This window comes from Aotus nancymaae, unplaced genomic scaffold (genome assembly GCF_030222135.1).
Source record: "Aotus nancymaae isolate 86718 unplaced genomic scaffold, 86718_ANA_hifiasm-v0.15.2.pri h1tg000011l, whole genome shotgun sequence".
NCBI classification, from domain to species: domain Eukaryota; kingdom Metazoa; phylum Chordata; class Mammalia; order Primates; family Aotidae; genus Aotus; species Aotus nancymaae.
Genome location: NW_026988422.1, coordinates 3,516,044 through 3,529,012, shown reverse-complemented (window position 1 = coordinate 3,529,012; position 12,969 = coordinate 3,516,044). Strand labels below are relative to the sequence as shown.

Below are 12,969 nucleotides of genomic sequence, written 5' to 3'. Positions count from 1 at the left end.
GAAAAATGAAAACAAACACCTCTTTCTGCAATAAGCAAAAGGAAAAAGCAGCCCTGTTTCTTTTGACTTTCAATTTTACCCTATAGATGAACAATCATGTCAATGTCCCACAGAAAAACTTCCATCTCTATCATGGAATGATGTAGATAGCATCACAGGTTAGAATTCCCTTTTCTAAATTGTATTTCAAGGTCTAGCTGCCTGGAGACATTCTGAAGGTCCCAGGAATCAGTGGGACTCACTGTTATTCCTAAAAACAACTCTGTATAATTCATCACTTAGCATGTGCCCCGTGAGGAAACAGGATTTGTCTTATAGCCCTAAATATTCCCTTAAGCGCCTTAAGCTGACAATCCAATTCAACTAATATTTCCTAAGCACCTACTTAGTGCCCACTACTGTATGTGCTACAAGCCAGCAAAGCTCACATGGATAAGCTACAGTCCTTGCCCTCAGGGAGTTCACAGTCAGTTCTGAAGAAGTAACATCAGAATATAATTGTTCTATAGGCTGGACATGGTGGCTCATGTCCGTAATCCCAGTACTCTGGGAGGCTGAGGCAGGCAGATCACTTGAGGTCAGGAGTTTGAGACCAGCCTGGCCAACATGGTGAAACCCAGTATCTAATAAAAATACAAAAGTTAACCAGGCATGGTGGTGGGCGCCTGTAATCTCAGCTACTTGGAAGGCTGAGGCAGGAGAATCATGTGAACCTGGAAGGCAGAGGTTTTAGTGAGTCAGGATCACACCACTGCACTCCAGCCTGAGCGACAGAGCGAGACTTCATCTCAAAAACAAACAAAAAGAATATAATTGTCATATATTCTTCTTAAGGGTTAAAGTGGGTTTCACTTTTTTCTCCTGGCAGTTCCAGGCTTCTCTTCTAGATTTTCCTACCTAATAACTATTTAGCATCTAGCTCCATTTAAACTGAAGAGAAAGCTCAAGCTACCACTTTCTTTTGATTAAGATCAAGCACTGACACAAGTCTTTATTTTTAGCAGGTGAAGATATGTCGGTAAAGGATATGGTAGGAAGTGTGCAGAACAGTCAGTGTGATCCTTGCTATCAAAGGCAACAACAAGCTACATCATTGGAACTTAAGAAGCAGCAACTGCAGACGCCCAGGAAGGCCCTCACTGGTCAGCGTCACATCAAACCTCGCCTAGCATCATGCCATACAAAGCATTTCCCTTCTCCTAATGGATAACTTAACACTTTACCAAATAAAGTTTAGTTGTATCTGTTTCAATTACAAATACAAGCAAAACAAAGTGGAACTGACTTTACACTTTTGGGGACAATATGTACTTCTCCTTTCCTTCTAAAAATTAAATTTAAAACTAAGTTGAAGCCAGGTGTGAGCCACCAGCACTTTGGGAGGTTGAGGCAGGCGAACTGCTTGAGCATGAGAACTTGAGACTAGCCTGAGCGACATGGTGAGACCTCATTTCTACAAAAAAATAGAAAAAAATTAGCCGGGTAAAGTGGCTCATGCCTATGGTCCCAAATGCTTGAGAGGCTAAGGTGGGAGGATCGTTTGAGCCCAGGAGGTTGAGGCTGCAGTGAGCCATGATTACACCTTCACATTCCAGCCTGGGAGATAGAGTGAAACCTCGTCTCAATCAATCAACAAAACTAAGTTGACCTAATAAAAAAAGAGCTGATTAAAAGAATCACAAACAACTCACAATAAACCATCAGGCTTTACTTTATTAAAAGCCTTGCCCACACATAGCCATTAAAAACAGTTCCCATGAAACTATTTATCAGCTCTCCAAATTGTAAGCAGGGTCTTTATTTCTACTCCTCCAAGATCCCGCCTTCCTTACCTCATCCACACCCGTTTCAGAAAGAAGAATGCCCTTGTGAAGAAGGAGTGGGCCTCCAGCCACGGGGATTTTGTTCTGAGTCTGGAGAACAGCCCCAGAGCCAAACAGAGAAATCAAGAAGCTAAGAATGCTGGAATTTACCCAGACTCCCTCAGGAGGAGCCAACTCCACCTCAGAGGCACACCAATGGTAGACCCAATGGATAACACAGGGATGGCTTTGCTGCAAGAATGCATTAAAATGGACAACAATAGGTCTGGCTGCTTCCTTCTACTTAAAGCTACTATAAGCTTAAAGTTGGATGAGACAGAAGTAGGGGAGAAACAACTAGAAATGTCCACCTCCATTTCACAACACAGAATATTAGAAGTGAAAGACAGCTGTGAAGTGACATGGTCCAGCTGTCTCATCTCACACATGGAGAAATGAAGCCCTGAGAAGTAAATGACTTGCCCAAAGTCATACAGCTCATCAGTGGCATAAACCTCAATGAGAACCCAGTGCTTCTGTGAGTACAACACAACACAGCTATTGATCAGAAACTGTCACACGCCTCTTCAGTCCTTCAGAGAAATACATGTTTCTTCACCTGATAACCTTTCTTCAGGCACCTGAGTGAGTCTGCTTATTTCAAAGCTAATGTGGAAAGGAGTTATGAAACAAAAAGCAAAGTACCAACCTGGAACAAACGTAGTCAGGTATTCAAACCATTGCCTGATTGTTGAGTCACCAAATAAATGCACCACTTTTCTTTGTAAGCACTCTGTAATGTTGTCAGGGTCATTAAACTGACGCATCTTAAACTTTCTGGGCCTCCACTGGTCTTTATAATAATACCCAGAAGGAAAAGTTCCTGAGCTTTGAGATAGTTCTAGATTATTAGTCTCTGAAAAAAAAAAAAAGGAAAAAAAAAATATTTTAACATTATCCTCGAACAACAGATGAAAGATGTCCCAAGAAACAATTGTGCCCATGTATTTTTGTTAGCCTGCTGGCATGTGGGAAACATTTCCTGCTGTCAGTTCTCAAATCCCAGACTTTTCTCCTGATTAAAAAAAGGTTTTCTGCAGCCATAAAAAAAGAATGAGTTCATGTCCTTTGCAGGGACATGGATGAAGCTGGAATCCATCATTTTCAGCAAACTAACACAGGAACAGAAAACCAAACACCACATGTTCTCACTCATAAGTGAGAACTGAACAATGAGACACACAGACACAGAGAGGGGAACATCACACACTGGGGCCTGTCGGGGGGCTGGGGACAAGGGGAGGGAGAGCATTAGGACAAGTACCTAATGCATGCAGGGCTTAAAACCTAGATAATGGGTTGACAGGTGCAGCAAACCTATCAACCATGGCACATGTATACCTATGTAACAAACCTGCACATTCTGCACATATATCCCAGAACGTAAAGTAAAAAATTTTTTTAAAGTTTTCTTTTATACAAAAATGGACAAATATGAAATAGGCATGAGGATACTGGTTGACAGAAAGGAAAAGGAAGACTTTCGGCATTCCCTCTGATTATATATATATATATTTTAATGGACTCTCACTCTTTTTGCCTAAGCTGGAGTGCAGTGGAGCAATCTCAGCTCACTGCAACCTCCACCTTCTGGGTTCAAGCAGTTCTCCTGCCTCAGCCTCCCGAGTAGCTGGGATTACAGGCACGCACTACCATGCCTGGCTAATTTTTGCATTTTTTGCAGAAACAGGGTTTCACCATGTTGGCCAGGCTGGTCTCAAACTCCGGATCTCAAGTGATCTGCCCGCCTCGGCCTCCCAGAGGGCTGGGATTACAGGCATGTGCCACCGTGTCCGTCCTGATTACGTATGTTTTTATCAAAGCCAAATATAAAGGATGATAAAAGCCAAGAAAATGTGTGGACATAAGCATTTATCCAGCGTTATCCCACAACAGAAGAGTTTCTCACCCACATGCCTGTGAGGCAAGTAACAACTCAGACTGATATTTTACACATACAGAGTAGTATTAGTTCACTGTTTTCAGCCCATTAAAAGCAAAGTTAGAATCCATGAATCCTACCTTCAAATTTTAATTCCAATTCCAAAAAAAACCACTTAATATGGAGAACAAACTAATGGCATACAATCTAAAGGATTATTCTCCATAATACAAAAGGTTCAGAAAGTCTTTATACATAATGAACAATACTAAAAATACATCACCAATGTGTACTCCTGGCTGTAACCTAGCTACACATGATAGCACAAGCAAAAGGACACCTTTCAGAGGGAGAGTCAACATCCTTCTGCCCTAACACCTCCTGTAGAAAATGCCGCTGTGGAAACAACACACATTACATGCTTCAAAATGGATTGTGATGGCTAATAGTTCTTGCAAGTTTACTCTGCAGCAGAAACTATTCTGAGCAAACATTTTATCTCATATGCTCACAGTAACTCTTTAAAGTAGGTCCCATTACTATCCCTGCCTTTCAGAACAGCTAAGCAACTTGACCAAGGTCCCAGAGCTGAGCTTGTAAGGAGCGAAGCCAGGACCTGGCCCAGGCAGGGGAGCCCCCATGATCTTAACCACTGAGCTAGAGCTCATCTCAAAACAAGACGTTTACAGATGTCAGCCATTTCTTTTTTTTTTTCTTCGAGGTATATATTTATTCATTTCAAACATACAATCTTCAAGAAACCACCAGGTTATATCATTTTCTTACACAACCTTAGTCATAATCCAGTCATTCTATAGTCACCTATTAGGCCACAATTTGGAATTTAAATGCTTACACAACTGAGAAATTTAAATTTAAGTGAGTCCCCTATTTGTGACTATTTTTAGCTTTATTTGACTCGACACTATCTGTGTCACTCAAAATTATTTTGGTTTTTCTCCCTCCAACGATGATGCTCTATTTGACAGAGAATGCATACCTAATCTTTTTTCTTAGGCATCTGCTAATTCTTTGCAGGTTCAGAGCCCAAGTAGAAAAGGAAACCCAATGCTGATTTTAAAAGCTTTTTTGGTAAATGTGATTATCAAAGAAAAATTGGGAGGTAGGGTAAATATTTCCTTGGCTTGTTCAAAAGCAATTTCTGAACATGTTATCAGGTGTAGCTTTACCATTTTACTGCACCTTCTGCAAAGCTCCCTCATTATTTCAGTACATCAAGGCTGCATAGCTAGAGAGCTCCAGAGACGACACAGAGGGCCCAGGGTCCATAGAAAACATTTACTAGAACAAGAATTAAAAGTAATTTTGACGTTACAATTTTTTACCACTGTTAATTCAGTAGACTCGGCTATTCTGTGTCAAATATGTGTTATAAAGAAAAGTATATGTCACACTGGAAACAATTACCATTTCCATTCAAATGTTAATTATATTTACTACCAGAGCTAAGTCAAGCAACGCAAATCAATTACTAAATCTGACGTTAATTCTTTAAACATGCCGCATGCTAAATGAGGAAAATTTTTTAAATTTTTTTTAAATGAAATGCACGTACCTACACTGCCCCCTTATGGTCAGCTGGGACAAAAACATTTTCTGGCAATTTATTTTTAAGCAGTCTGTGGCTGATTAAACAGTGTTTCTTGGAACCCAGAATGCATTTCATGTAAGATAACTGAGACATAAAAGTCTCCTAAATAGATTATATAACCCCTAACGTACTATTCACATGGAATAAAATTAAAACAAAAAAATAAAAATGAGTTATTACCCAACTTTATGGTTATCTTGAATATTGCTGGTGAAGGAAAAAGTTTAAACAGGGGTGGTTGTAAAAGTAGATATGAAGATTTGTGCAAAACAAGAAGGGACATTTTTTGTTATTTGAAGATAATGTCTCTACATCTCTAAAATTTCTTGGCTTCTCTTTAAAGCCCATGGTTTGCATTTTCTTCCAAAGGGTGTCATCCATGTAATCCATTAGCCATAATGAGGGCTATCTGGGCCAAAAATAGAACAAAATGAGAGAGAGAAAAAGGCAGAGAGATAAATTTTCCTAAATCATCCAGAAAGAGCTGGATGAAAAGGACACAGAATGAATTAAGGCAGGGCAGGGGTGGGGAGCACCAGGTGAGCATGTGTAGCAAACCTGTCCCTTTATTTTATGGTACGGAAATGCCTGCAGAATTAAGAACAGGAAAAGGCAGGACAAAAGGAGTATACGGTTTATAAGGCAAAGACAAGACAGAAGAAATGGGATCAACCAACTCCTTGCACCAGAGACTGCCATGAGCATAGGAAGCTTGGGATAAGGTCAGTAGGGGGAGATAGTCCTCGACAGGGTGAGGAATGGAGACAGTGTGTACTGAGCTGGTTAGGAACACTCTGTCAAGCACTGGGAATATGAGAAGGACCCAGCTACACAGTAATTGTAATGGCTTAAGTTTGAGTTTACTCCTTGAATTCCCCCTATGAAACCTTGGAAATTTACTTTTCTTTCCTATATATGTTAGGGCTCACCTCATTTGTTTACTGTCTCTCGGGCATCACTGTGTTTTATTGCCTGATGCCTAGTGTCTGGAAAACCATTGTTTTATGTATTTTGGATTTTTTTTTCCCTTGAGTTGTTTCATCATGTGGGAGGCTAAATCGCATTACTGTTTCTCTATCTTGGCTGAAAGTGGAAGTTTGAGGGACTTGAATTTGAGGAGAAAGAGAATATAGAGACGCGGAGGAGGAGGAGAGGATGAGATCTACAGCACAGACGGAGCATGTAACCTTCTATAGGACAAGGAACATGAGTGTATTGTGAGTATTCTTGTTATTTTATTAAGTATATAGGAGGAGCCGTGTTCCTTCCTCTGACCTAAGAGGGAAAGAAAGCTGTTATGATGGTTGGCAATGCAGATACATTTGCTGCCAGAGAGTAGGACATTCGGGGATTTTCTGGCTGTGAAGGAGATGGAAGGTAGAAGGAGGGTGGAGCCCAGGAGGTTTGTGTATAGGGGTTTGAAATAATGGATTTCTAGATGGAGTAGGACAGCAGTAGGACAATAAATTTCAAGACCTTAAGTGTGCATGGCACTCAGCTGCATGGCTTTTGTGAGTGTGTATGCTAATTTTGTCATATTCAACAGACTAGGTATTATAATAGAGAACAAAAGATAGTTGTGTAGATCTTGCGAGAGGAGGAGGAAGGTAAAGGGAGAGACAGAGGGTAGGCTACAGTCCCGCAGCAGTAATGTTATGGCAGTCAGGAAGGAATGTTAGAAAATTCCCCTTTTGGTCTACTTTAGTTCTTGGAAACTTCTGTACTTAATGCCAGTTAAAAGCTCTAATGATCTGAACAAACCAACTCTTCTCTACTGAATGGAGAAGGGAGGTATCAATATTGCATAAACAGTTCTGATACTGTTGCTGGCAGAATTCAGTTACTTGTGGTTGTAAGACTGAGTATTCCATTTCCTTGTTGGTTATCAGCCAGGAGATGCCCTCTACCTCCTAGAAGTTGCCTATATTCCTAGCCAGGTGTTCCCCTTCATCTTTAAAACCAGCAATGAAGAATCTCCCTCACGTGGAATCCTTCTTACACTTTGTATCTCTTTCTTCAGGAAGAACATGGCCCCTGTTAAGGGCTTATCTGATATAAGGTCAGGTCTACCTAGGATAATATCAGTCTCTTAAAGTCAACTTTGAAATATAACATAACCAAATCATAGGAATGATATACCATCATATTTATATGTTCCTCCCATACTTACGGGGCAGGAGATTATGTAAGAGCACAGATCACTGTTAGTCATCTCAGTATTCATCCTACCGTAGTTACAAAGATACACACAAATATATAACTTCATTGTTCTTATCTATACTGTTGCTATTAGATCAAGTCTTATCCCAAACTCTCAGTAAGTTCCCCCAAAAAATATAAGCTCAAGTTGTTGATGAGGTTAGAATCTGTCAAGGTCCCTGAGCCACTTACAGCTGTGATAATCTGCGGACCACATTACAGGTACTAATGAAAATTCCGCAGTAATTCTAGCAATGGGAAAACCTGACATAAACCAGACGCTTGCCCTTAATAAGGTAGTCAACTAGAGTTAAAAACTGTTTTTCCTTGCTTTTGTCTGGAATTATGTCCACAAGTAGCGGTAGCACTGGCAATCTCAAGCAATCTAAATATGAATCTTAGCCATAATTTTACCTTGTAAGAATATTAGCTAATACATTTACAATTTCATATTTATTAGCTAATACATAAATACAATTTCATAGGGAAAAAGCTTCAAAATATAGGATTCGTAAGTGAAATAAAAGTAGAAATACTATAAACCCCTTCTAATGCTAATCCAAAGAAAACACAAGACAAGCCTCCAGTATCTTGTGGTGCCAGGAAGTAAGGAAGTGCTGAAAACAAACAAACGGATGACAGCACCCAGGATGACAAAGAGGCCAGCCTGAAGGTGTTCCCAACTGCCAAAACGGGAACGATTTGAGAAAAAGAAAAGAATGATTGAATTGGATTATAACCCAAAGAATGAAGCAATCATGAGTCTACACTGATATAAGTACTTAAAGTGAAGAAGGGACAACTCTTCTTTGCAGAAGAATTCCAACTAATAAATGCTGAAAGGATGAGAGACATAAAAAAGTCACCATTAGAATGCCTCAGAAATCACTGCTACAGGCAAGATCTGATGAACCTCGATGAATGCTAAAATTGGCTGGTGAAAGGTTTTTGTTTGTTTTTGGGTGAGTTTTTTTTTTTTTTTTGGCAGTAATTGGTAACAAGGTTGGTGAAAGTTTAAGCAAAAACAGAATGTTTGCCTAGAATGAAGTTGAAAAGGAAAAAAATATATAAGCCCTTGATATAGGGTCTTTGAGTGCCCCCTGCTGGTCACGAGCATGAAATTCAATGAAGTTGTACCAAGCTGGGTTCCTTCTATATTCCAAAAAGCAATTGCCCTCCTCTTTTCTTTCCAATTATATACCTGTCGCAAGATGGTTTTCCTATTCAAAACCAGGAATTCCTGCTCCTACTAATTCAAAATTATTTTTTTCCTCTAAAAATAAATCAAAAAGTTCAGTAATTACCAAATCTATCTTCCCTCTAACCAGAAGAGTAAATCATAAGCCCATGGCCACTTCCTGGCTGATCCTCAAGACTTGTCAGGTACAGGTAAACTTTCCAAAGTTCTTCCCACTAACCATCCCTGGTTCACCTAGGGCATCACAATAAGGGCAAGCCAGTCGAGTCTGTGAGAAAGAAGGACGGATCCAGTAGTGGAGACAGGGCCTCCTGAGGATGTTGGACATGGAGAGTGTTTAGAGTAGACACCATGTCTACCGACATCTTGACCTCAGGGTTGAGGCCCAAAGAGACAAAAGATAAATATTTCCACTATTGATGCCTCACATATATATCCTCTAAAATTAGTAATTCATTTGGTTCAAGTAAATCAGATACAGCTCTTCATTAGGAAAAGACTGGGAGTTCTTGGGGCATACGATAGTAGAGACAAGAAATATAAACTGACAGTGCCCTGGCTGCATATGGGCCAAGCAAATTTTATTTAGCCCATACAATATTTTTAAAGTCTTGAATTGGGTGTCGATGTTCTAAAATCTGGAGATATCACATTAAAAAATTCGAAGTTCTGGTTTCTCTTGGAAAAGACAAATCTACGGATCTGGCCACACGGAGTTTGTTTCTTCATGGTAACAAAGCAGCAGGAACTAAAGAGAGACTGCTCCTTGAGACAGTCTTTGCTCTTCAGTTCCTTCCCCGGCACCCGCACAGGACATGTGGCTAATATCCACTCTGCTCTATCCACATGCATTAAATGTCGAGCCCCTGCAGCAAAAGGGTTTGCGACATCTGCTGAGTAGAGGACTATGAGTTAACACACTTCTAAAAGCTAAAAGGACCTCGCCTGCCATCTGCTTAAGCCTCACTAGTAACGTTCATCCCTTCCTTCTAAAAATCACGACAGCAATTATATCTATTCTGCAAAAACATAACATACACATTTACTCCTCTGAATTTGTTCTTCTACTATTAATATTGTACACCAATAAATCAGCATCACCTGAAAAGTTTGTTAAAACATAAACTGCTGGGCCCCACCTGCCAGGGTTTCTGTTTCAGTAGCCGAAATGGGACCTGAGAATTTGCATTTCTATCAGGTCTCCTGGTAATGCTGATGCCACTGATGCACAAATCACACTTTGAGAACAGCTGCTATTCTCCAACCCAACTTTTTTTTATTTTAAACATTTCCATGATAATTTTACCTATATTTCTCAAGTATCTCTAGAGCAGCAATATCCAATCAACTTTTTGTTGGTATAAAATGCTGTCTACATATAGCTACTGGGCATGTGTGATTAAATAACTAGATTTTGAATTTTATTTAACCTTAATTTAAATTTGAATCACTACATGTGACTAGTTGCTATCATATTGGACAACACTGTTAAAAAGACTCTTGAAGAGCCAAACAGAAGAGTAGGGCTAGCAAGAAAAGAAAACTTTTACATGAGCATAAATAGCAAAACTCGGCCGGGCACATGTCTGCTATCCCAGCACTTTGGGAGGCCAAGGTGGGAGGACTGCTTGAGCTCAGGAGTTTGACCACCCTGGGCAAAAATCTGTCTCTGCAAAAAAAAAATACAAAAATTAGCCAGGTGTGGTGTGTGCCTATAGTCCCAGCTACTCGGGAGGCTGAGGTGGAAGGATCACTTGAGCCCAGGACGTCAAGGCTGCAGTGAGTCAAGACTGTGCCACTGCACTCCAGCCTAGGTAACAGCAAATAAAATAAAATAAAATAACAATAAATAGCAAAACTCAGAATTATGCACACAAGATTTGATTTTTTTTAATCAAACAGTACTTTTAATATTTTCAATTGCCCCCAGAAGTAACTATGGCATATAAGTTTTTACAACATAAATGAAATGACAGAGCCTCAACTGCTTAGTAAGAAAAACAACAAATCATCAAGCTCATTTTTTTTTTTTACCTTTTATTCTCCTGGGAATCACAGTTACCCAATCAGGTCCACTGGAGTTGATTGGCATTTTGATATTGACACCACTTTAAGAGGAATAAAAAAGTACAAGCTTAGGTTCTGGAACATTTATTTTCAGATATATGTCTTTATTAGCAAATGATAAAATGACTAATTTCACGGAGCCTTATTATGATGAAATATACTTATGTTAACCAACACAAATAATAAACTGGGTCTCTTATAATAAGCAGGTTATATGTACACATAAACTGAAAAGAAATTTAACTGATTCTTAAATTTCACTGCACTCTATACTGCTAAGAGTGCAAACTCCAAAATGACCAATTCTGGTCTGAATTACGTACTCCCCTTGGACTGAGAGTGGCTCACACTGACAAGAATGTCTATTTTGTCATTACCTAGTTTTCGGGCTGCAACTACAGGCTGCATTAAGTCATGAGTCAGATTCCCTAGGCCTTTTCCAGATGTGAGAGGAGCCCTGCTGGGGACACTTGCCCCCAGATATGTACTCATGCAGTACTCTGTTCATCATTACAGGACTCTTTGGTGTCGGCTCTCCTTACTAAAACATACACCACTCGAGGGAGGCAGCGGGGGAGAAAATAAAATAAAATAAAACATACACTAATCAAAGACAAGGATGGTGCCCCATTCACCTGTGTCTCCTAGCACAGGCCCTGGTCTAGACTCTGTACTCAGTCAATATTTTTGGAGGGCTGCATTAAAACATGGGGAAGGCTGAAGGAAAGGATAAAAGCACTGAAAACCCAGGGTAACTATTCCAGAAACTGAGTCACAGTAAAACTAGGCCTCTTGTACTTAGACCAAAAACAAACAAACAAAAAAACAAAATAAAATGTTAACTTTCCAAACTCTTGATATGGGAATGTGAAGTCATTTTTTATTATTTCATCAATTTCAGAAAAAAACTGTTTATTCAATAAATAAGCAAAATCATTCTTAAGCTTCTTAAGCCAGGTACTGTCCTAGACTCCTGGGCTATTACAGTAAGGAAAATACACAGCCCTTCCTTCTTCATGGAGCTCACAGAGAGGAGACAGATAAAAAACAAGGAATGAAGGAAATATACAGGCCCGGCTACATTAGAGAATAATCGAATTTCATAGATTAAATAAAGTGATTTTTTAAGAAAGCACATATAAACCACTTTCATGAGCTTAGAGTTTTATGGTAAAGAAAAAAAGAAATACAATTTACTTCTCTATAGTTATAATCATTATTTAATTATTATTGTATAATAATTATCTTGCAAAAACATAATTTCCATTTTGCAGGAAAATTTCTTCTGTAATTTTCCTGCAAAAATATTTAGCCTCAATCTAATCACATGGAAAGTAGAAACAATAGAGCAAATCCAAAGTAGACCGAGCATGGTGGCTCACACCGGTAATCCCAGCACTTCGAAAGGCCGAGATGGGCGGACCTCCTTGAGGCCAGGAGTTTGAGACCAGCCTGACCAACATGGCAAAACCCCATCTCTACTAAAAGTACGAAAATTAGTCAGGTGTGGTGGTGCATGCCTAGTAGTCCCAGCTACTCGGAAGGGTGAGACACAAGAATCACTTGACCCCAGGAGGGAAGGTTACAGTGAGCCAAGATCATTGTATTGCACTCCAGCCTGGGTGACAGAGCGACACTCTGTCTCAAAAAAAAAAAAGCAAAGGACATTCTACAAAACAGCAACATCAAAATAGCCAATGCCATACAAAACAAAATAAGCTAAAGAAAAAGAACTCTTTTGGATTAAAGAGATAACCAAACACACTGTGTAATCATAGATTAGATTAGTTAAAATTAAAAAGATAGCTATAAAAGTCATTACTGGGACAACTGAAGAAACTTGAATATCTAATATGAACTGCACATTAGATAATAGTACTGTAATGATGATAAATGTCCCAAATGTGATCATTATGGTTATATGTTAGAGAAAGTCCATTTTCTTAGAAGAGGCATATTTATGGAGTGCAGTGCCATGATATCTGCAACATACTCTCAAATGGTTCAGGGGGAAAAAATTATACACAGATACATATAAACAGAGAGACATAGAACAAAATGTGGCAAAACTTAATAATAGTGAATCTAAGAGTTCACTATTATTCCTGCAATGTTTCTAAAGATTCCATTTTTTAATACAAAGTTAAAA

The 12,969-nt window shown here is 39.3% G+C and overlaps 1 protein-coding gene across 4 annotated transcripts in view; it reads right to left on the bottom strand.

The window, feature by feature from the left end:
* NXPE3 (neurexophilin and PC-esterase domain family member 3) overlaps positions 1-12,969 on the bottom strand; it is a 42,196-nt gene that overhangs the window by 3,447 nt on the left and 25,780 nt on the right. For all 4 annotated transcript variants that reach the window (XM_012476716.2, XM_064374572.1, XM_012476711.3 and 1 more), the window contains exons 5-6: positions 10,788-10,861; positions 2,512-2,718 (exon numbers count right to left, since the gene is read on the bottom strand). In XM_012476716.2, the coding sequence (XP_012332139.2) occupies positions 2,512-2,718; positions 10,788-10,861 (281 nt within the window). The remainder of the gene's footprint in view (positions 1-2,511; positions 2,719-10,787; positions 10,862-12,969) is intronic.